The sequence below is a fragment of the Lipophrys pholis genome (assembly GCF_963383615.2).
Source record: "Lipophrys pholis genome assembly, chromosome: 3".
NCBI classification, from domain to species: domain Eukaryota; kingdom Metazoa; phylum Chordata; class Actinopteri; order Blenniiformes; family Blenniidae; genus Lipophrys; species Lipophrys pholis.
The window spans coordinates 9,122,038-9,130,638 of NC_137627.1; the positions used below are offsets into that span (position 1 = coordinate 9,122,038).

At 44.8% G+C, this 8,601-nt stretch overlaps 1 protein-coding gene across 1 annotated transcript in view; it reads left to right on the forward strand.

Moving 5' to 3' along the window:
• pid1 (phosphotyrosine interaction domain containing 1) overlaps nt 1–6,613 on the forward strand; it is a 31,109-nt gene extending 24,496 nt beyond the window's left edge. Inside the window, exon 3 of the mRNA XM_080459827.1 lies at nt 4,183–6,613. Coding sequence (XP_080315953.1) covers nt 4,183–4,683 — 501 coding nt within the window. The 3' untranslated portion in view covers nt 4,684–6,613. The remainder of the gene's footprint in view (nt 1–4,182) is intronic.
• Nucleotides 6,614–8,601: the final 1,988 nt, after the last annotated feature.

Below are 8,601 nucleotides of genomic sequence, written 5' to 3' on the forward strand. Positions count from 1 at the left end.
TGACCTCTGCTCACCTCTCGCTCTCTTTTTCCCCTCTTTAAGATCCCAGGGGAATAACTAGCTGAAGTCTTTCTCTTTGCTCACATCTCTGTGAAGTCTGAAATCATCTAATTGCACACACAACAGTCACTGTTGTCTTGGTTATGGCAAAATCAAAACTTATCCACCCAAAAAAAAAAAACACGAGCCTGAATTCTTCCCCTTCACTTTTAATATTATGATGTGGCTGCTCCTCACCACCTCTCCTGGCTCTCCCATACCACACTGTGACATTAACTAGATTACTTCCTCATTTTCTGAAGCATCAGCAGACCTGTGCCAGTAAATCAGACATATGTAGTTGAAGAGAAAACGTTAAATGTCTTTCTTATGCCTTGGCTCATCATTAAAGCTGGCCATGTAGCCAGTCTTCGTTTAACAAGGAAGCAGGCAATCAGGACAAACAAGCCTACTTTAAACAAGAAACTCAATATCCAAATAGGAGACAGAGACAAAAGAAGCCCGTAATAACACTTTATTGCTGTTTGACGCACAGACAGCACACTTTGGATACTTGATGAATCTTGGCGCGGTTTGCTGGCTGGCTGAGTGACAGAGCGCCTTTTGGCTGCTGAAGGGTGTCAGTGTGGTCGGCTTTCAAAACCGCCCTGCAGACCTGTGGTACTCAGCTGAATGATGGATCCGGCGCAAGGGCTTCATGTCCCACCCCATGGTCACCACTAATGAAAGCCAGGCGTGAAAAAGCAGCTGCTTTCACTTCCTGTGAGTCCGTGTCGTGTCGTGCTCCGTATCAATGTATCTCAGGGAATAAACCGCCATAGTGAAGGGAGGTGAGTGCGAAGAAATGAAACTTCTAAGCTTCTTTGCCATCATTTGGCTGGATTGTACTACCTTTAAATAGGGATACAGTACTCCTTTTCTCTTACAGTATTATAGAAATGCTCTCATTTGAAATGCAATAGGAGTCATTGGCCAACATGTCTGCTTGGACAAACGTGGCTCATTTGGTAGGTTCAGGTTGGCAGTTTGATTCCCATTTCCTGTTATCCTTGTGTTGAATGACTGTGTGTAAATTTGGTAATGTCAAAGCATGCTGAGACAGTTGAAGTGGTAAAAACACAATATTTAAGGAAAACCCATTTACATTAACTCATTTCTAATATGTTGATGAATGTTTTTTTAGAATTCATCTGTTATTGGGCCGTCATGATAAGAGCAGCCAAAGGTTATATTAAAATCCACTGTAAGAATAACAGTTTCTGTTTGCAATTAGTGTGAAACAAATATTGGCAGCTATCAGCCCAAAAAGTATCTGCAACAGCTTTTTCCAAGTGTTAATCCAATACAGAGGTGCTTCAGAGGTGTGTGTGTGTGTGTGTGTGTGTGTGTGTGTGTGTGTGTGTCTGTGTGTGTGTCTGTGTGTGTGTCTGTGTGTGTGAACATGGTTCCTCCTGCTTCAGCTTCACCATTTTTGCATCTCAATAGTAAATGCTACACCTGCCCTACATAAGAGACGCTGAGCGAATGCCAGGTTGCTTCCGATGCCGACGCTGAATGGTCCCATTCAGTCACTATCATAACAGAGAACGAGGGTCGGTAGAATGCCAGTTGCAGACTAAACAAAACTAATGGCAGAGACGAAAGCAGCCAGTTCATGTGATGAACAAAATATTATTTGTCCTTATTTCTCTTGTCTTGTCCGCTTCATGTCAACCTGGCTCTTATAAACTCGTTCACCGTGAGACTGAGAGAAATGTGAGAAATAAACTAATCATATGCTCTGTGGCGTAGCAGTTGGAAAGATTGCCTCAGAGTGAGAATATGCCCAGCTCTTGTAGTGCGGCGTTTGCATGTTCTCCCTATGTGTGCATGGCTTTTCTGCAGGTGCTCCGTATTACCTGCCACAGTCCAAACAGACATGTGGGAGGTCATGTCTGTGCGGCCACATGCACGGATCCGCCTCCTGTTTCGCCTCCTTCCTAAAGAATTGACATCTTAGTCTGGTTCTACTCAAGGCATGCACATAAGTCACATGTTTTGTAACTGTTGACTGAAGAGATACACATCTTTCCATCACATTACCATGTATGATTGCACTTGTGTTATCTGCAGCCATGAGTCAAATCCATGCCGCATGGAGACCGGTCTTAATGAACTCTTAAGAGTTCAGAGTATTCCCCCGACACTGAATAAACACAGACAGAAGTGAAAACTCTTTGAGTGTTTGACTCGTAGCAGGCTCCTCCTCTGTGTATTTTTATAAAGCCATAAAGAACAGCATGTAGTGAAGAGCACAAGTCAGCCATTATTCTCAGGCCGCTGTCGAATTGGCCACACTCCCCGGCTTTGTTTCTCTCTCTCTCTCTCTCTCTCTCTCTCTCTCTCTCTCTCTCTCTCTCTCTCTCTCTCTCTCTCCTTATCCCACGCCGTCTCATCAGTCTATCACTCTCTTGGTATGTGGTGTCAAAACTACGGTATTCTTTGGTTATTGTTTTAGCCACAACTCAACATGGGGTCTTTTTCTTACTGAGAGTCAGGCAGCACAGAAAATTAGAACTTATGTTCTTATCAAGACATACAGTACCCTTCTGCACAAGGGAATATTTAAACCACATCCCATCTTCCTCCTAAACGTGGACACCAACCACTGAATCGATTTATTGTTACCCATTGATGTCAGTACTTTTCAAGTACTTTAAGATGAAATTTAATTATGACTGGACTGACGCTCTAAATCAGGAGTGTCAAACACAATTTTAGTTCGGGGGCCACATACAGCCATATTTCATTCTTAACAGGCCAGACGGGTAATTTAGTGCCCTAATAACCTTTAGATTTAAACGTTAACATTTTTTCTGTTGTGGCGCAGAGTATACATGATGAGCATTTCAAATGTTTTGCAAAATCAAACATTTACTAATGAAAGTAACTACAATCTCAATATAAAGCCAATTTTAACGGCACCTTGTGGTTCACAATACGATGAAATATCCCAAAAAACCTCTATAGCTTATGCATGTTTTTACCAACTCACTCTGACAGCGTGGCTTTGAGGCTAATTTGCTCGCAACAAAGCTGAATATCTTTTTATGATCATCAATATATACGCTCAGGTCTCAGTGTTGTATTGTGTCCGCTTGAAAACATCGACATAGCTTTGATACAGATCATATCAATAACTCAAACTAAATCAAAAGTTAATCAGTCTCGCTTAAACTACTTGCTTACGTTGTTCATGTCACCTGAATTATCCAGTAAAAGATTGCATGGCTGCATCAAACTGAGAACTGGTTGTCAATGTATTTTTTTATTATCCTGAAAGCAAGGAAAATTGTGAGTACAATCATTCCAAGAGACTACAAGCTCTTACCAAAGATGTTGAACTCTCAGTTTCGGCAGTATATAATCCTATCAGGAAGTTTCACAACCATAAAAACAGCTTTTTGATGTGGAGCCTGTGAAGTTTAAATCAAATTGAGGGAAAAAAGAAAGACATCTTAAGAGCTTCAAGCTGAGCTGGAACAATCTGGAGCGAGGCTTTCTGTCAGAACCGTACACCAACAAACACAAAATAATTAGTGTTCTGTGGAAAAAAGTCAAAAAGTACACCAGTAATGACAGAAAGGCAAAGAAGGCGAGACTGAGGTTTGTGAAACCTGTCATAAAAAAAAAAAAAGCCAGTCTCTCTGGGATAATGATGTATGTAGCAGTGAAACTAAAGTAGAGCTCTTTGGGAACACAGTGAATCAGTTTGTTTACAGTTGGCAAAATTATGACCTATAAGGAAAAGTACAGCCTGCCTGCTTGAAACTGGGTGGAGCTTGTGTAATGGTGGGGGGATGCTTGGCTGCCTTCGGGTACTGGGAAATACCAAAACATCAAATGAATGATGAGTTTGAAGACACAGTGTTGAAGAAATACATTGGGGATGAAAGTTGTGCCTTTGGGCAGGCCAAAGCACACATCCAGCCGCCCCAACGGCTGAGCTCAAAGGAAAAGTTGGATCGAAGGTATTAAACAAGTAAGAGGCATTTAGACGGTGTCTCTGCTGTCACATCCATTAATGTTGAAGGACTCCAATAAGTTCGAGTTGAGCAAATGTTTGCAAGGCTTACTTCACAAATTGAAAATGTTGAGAAGTCTATTCTGATAGTTTTTCTATGTGTGTCTTATGTGCTGCAGGTGACCTATCTGGGCAAGGTGACCATCTCTGGGACGCAGTTCCTGTCTGGCTGCACAGAATCCGCTGTGGTGGGGCTGGTGGAGCGTCGAGCACAGGCCCAGCAGCAGTTCACCTGCCCCGCTGGCAATTCATTGCTGGAGATCCGGCCCTTCCAAGTACGCCTTCACCACCTGGATGAGCGTGGCGAGGCGTCGGTAACCATGGACACCTACCAAGTGGCGCGCATTGCCTACTGCACGGCCGACCACAGCGTCAGACCCAACGTGTTTGCCTGGATCTACCGGGAGATCAACGACGACCTGTCCTTTCAGATGGACTGCCATGCGGTGGAGTGCGAAAACAAGCTCGAGGCCAAAAAGCTGGCGCACTCGATGATGGAGGCTTTCCGCAAGACTTTCCACAGCATGCGTAGCGACGGGCGCATCCACAAGAGTGGGTCGACAGACGACTTTACCGAGGACTCGTCCACCCCGGAAGACTTGACTCCGGACGACGGTTGAACTGGAACTCACTCCCAACTCCTGATCCCCCATCCTGACAAAGCCAGGGGTGACTGGAAGGATGGACAGATTACCTGCTCTCTCTCTCTCCCTCACTCTCTCTCTCTCTCTCTCTCTCTCTCCCTCTCTCTCTCTCTCTCTCTCTCTCTGTCTCTCTCTCTCTCTCTCTCTCCCTCCCTCTTTTCATCCTCCCCTATCTCTTTCTGCTGTCAATTTGGAACAAAATTAACCAACCCCGTGAACCAGTGCACCCAGGGTAATGAAGTAGTTTTCAAATACTGTAGAGAAGGAAGATTAAACAAAGTTACAGAAGTTGTATACAGAGATTGCTAAGTTCTGCCACTTTGAGTAAGTGACCCTCAAAGACCCACTGTGGGTTTTACACTAGGTCTGTAATCACCCTCAAGAGATTCACCCAGCATTTTTATTTTCAACCACGGTCACTCCTGCACCTATCAGAGGGGCTGTTAGGAGTTTCTCTGCCTTTTCATTTAGAAAGCAAACCAAACACACTTTAGCCTTTGTTCTTCTAAACCCAACTCTTAGCACCCTACTGCTACTCTTGCCATGTAAAGGACCCAGCAGAAATATGCTTGAGACCTGCTTCGGGTCCTGACTCAGAGTTTATGAGACTGTTGGAGCACATAAATTCTATAATTGCTTAACTACGTGGATCTCTGTTACAATGCCTTTGACCCTGGTAAAGCAAAGGAGGATGTGACTGTAAAGCGAAGCCTTTGAGCGCTCCTCATATCTTCACTACCGTACCGTCGTCCGACCACACAAAATTTCCCACCGAACACGGCTGGTACAAATTGAGCCGATGGAGGTGCTACCCCCGCCTGCATTTAATGGGTACTCCAATTTTCCGAGTGCAAAGAAAGCACCTGAGAGAGTGTAGGTGCTGTTACATCACAGAAGTTCTCACTGGGCTAATAGCCTGGGCCTGTCTGAGACACCTTAATCATCCACAATCATCTTACTTCTGTTTTTGAGTATACCAAAATCCAGGCCACCTTCGGTCTGTCAGATTATGTGCCTCACTTTCCTCTCACATTCGTTTTTGTCTGTTATCCAGGTCCCGGAGAGTGTATGTGTGGCCATGTGTGCTTGCCAAAACCTTCATGTTGACTCTTGTGTGTTTAGACGAAACGCTTACTTCTGTACTGTGTGTGAATGGATATACATGCGAGTTGCAAGCGTGTGTGGAAGAGAAAAGTCAAGAGGGGAAGATTATGGTGGACTTCTCGTTGCCCCCCCCCCCCCCAAGCATCCTTTTTCGATGCCGACGGAGGCGTTTTTAGAATCAGACATGGTACTGTGATCATTTGCCACGTTTTCTTACTTTTATCTCGTACAAACGGAAAACGAGGAGAGTCTGAATGTGCCAGTCGCCGAGGTCGCAGGAGCCTAAAAAAAATCACAGCCATCGGAAAATAGCACCTCCTGACCTCCGCTGAATGTATGAGCCCGACGTACTGTGAGCACCTCACAGCATCTCCGGTTGCTTCAGTCTCCCACAATCTCCTCATGCTCGCGCGCCACACAGCTCCGCGGGGAGCCGCTCTGCCCCAGAGGGCAGCGGACCAGTGACCAGTTTGCTCCGCTGCCCCGCATTGCCTCTCCAAGTGACGGAGGCTCCATTTTAAGGGGGGATAATAAAGTCTTTCCTCTTTTCTAACTGGACTAAACTGAACAGACTGAACACCGTCAGTGGAAATGGTCATCAGGCCAAGACTCCTAATGAATGATGAACGAGTGACTGTGGTCAACACACGCGCAGATATACAAAAAAACAACAACAAACAAACAAAAAAAAAACAACTTCATACAACTATACATATGTACACACACATTGTATTTGAATTTCGCTCAATAAGCTCATGTAAATACAAAATGTATCACTTTCCAAATATTACAGCATAAATGTTGATAGCTATTTTAAATAATAAAAAATATTGAGAACCATCATACCATACAGAAACAGTGTTATAAAGCCTACTGTGAATAATAAGTGGAGAGCCTGATAGCGGTGGCTGAATGTGTGTGTGTGTGTGTGTGTGTGTGTGTGTGTGTGTGCGTGTGCGTGCGCGCATGTGTGTGTGCACCAAGTGTGTGTTTGGAGACTGTATGTCGTTGGGAGTGGCGTGTACGGCCGGGCCAGAGAGGGGAGAATGTTTATAAAGCTGTAGATTTCTGTGCCATGTCTGTCTGAAAGCTCAGACACGCTTTAAATGTTCCCGAGAAAAAAGAAAAAAAAATGTTACCTTAAGTGTTTTCTATACAGTGTTTGCAAAGATTAAAAAAAACAAAAAACAGTTGCATATAAAGTATTTACCAAGACCAAGTGTTTGGCGGTGTGGTCTGTTTTGTCTCAAAATCCACATCACATTTCTCCACTTTCCTACTTTCCTCCACAGTCACCAAAAAGACGGACTTTATTCTTCAAACACGGCTGCATTTGAACCTAATGGATTCCCTGCTGCGGCTGCGTGTGGGAGGATAAATACAAGGCCTGTTCAGTCTGGGAACAAACAGAACGGGTAACCAGATGATGTTCTGACAAGGTGCCAGGACAGATGTAAAGCATAACCACACTGCTGGCTTGTCTTCTATATACATGTATATATATACATACATATACAGTACATAGATATATATATATATGTAGCTGTACTGTGGAATGAGTTTCTTTTTTTCTTTAAAAGCAAACTGATATATCAATCATCCTCCAAACTATGGAAGGGTCTGAGCATCGCACGCCATTCGTACAGTCCTCCATGCGTGTTGTAAGAAATACCAGCTCATCGACGTAACTCTACGTTATTTCCAAACATGTTTCAGGTTTAAGTGTGATACAGGCGCAGCTCTGTCCATCTTCTGAAGGAGCAGTTCTGCTCCTCCATTCCTCACATTCCTCTGACTTCCTCAGATCTTTATTTTACAGTGTTGTTGTGCTCGTCTCCTCTGGCAGAATGTGGCAGACCCCCCCCCACCCCCCACCCCCTCTTTCTCTTCAAAGTGCCCACATCAATAACAAGATAACTGGTTGCTTTCTGCTTCTATGGCTGGCGATCATTTTGCAGCTTAAAGAGCTGCAGAGAATTGGATGCAAAATGGATGCTGTGAAGAATGGCAATGTGCGCTGCAAGGGAACACTGCCTCCCTCTGGCCGGTGGCGCCACTGCTTCTCCTTTGAACTTTATTTTATTTTATTTAATTTTATTTTATTTTCCCGAAGAGGTCTTTTCATGTTGTCACAAGCAGTCCAGCCCCTCATGAGGATGGATTTTGAGAGAGAAGCACATATCTATGCTCTTGTGTTTTAACAGTAAACCACAATCATTCTACAATCTGCTTCCTTCTCTAAATAGGTTTTACCATCTTGTACTTATAATCAGTCTATGATTTGATACTCGTCTGATGATCGTCACTGCAACTGAAGTTTTATAATACCGTTGACTAATCTTCCAGTTCACCCTACACAGGCTCCTCTGTTTGGACGCTTCTTTGTCTTTGTGTTGAGCGTGCGTCCTCCAAAAGGTTCCTCTCCTCTTCGCTCGTGTCCGTCTGACCCACTTCCAGCGGGCCATCGGCACACAGGGGCTCCTGTGGGGCCCAGAAAGAGGCCACCTCAGCAGCCTGTGTCTCTGCTCTCTGAGGCGTCAGTCAGTCAGTCAGTCAGTCAGTCAGTCAGTCAGTCAGCTCACAATACCACTCTGTTACCGCTCCAGCTGGCCGCTCCTCCTCCTCCTGAGTCCCAGAACCTCCTGCCTGTCCACCCGCCAAGGGCCCACACGCTGGAGGTCCGGCTGAGGGAGGGAGCGCTGCCAATGTGGCCCCTGATCAGACTCCTCGTGTTCCATCACTATCTCTGCCTCCCTCTGTTTTCCTCCCTGGCTGCCGCTGCGACCCCAA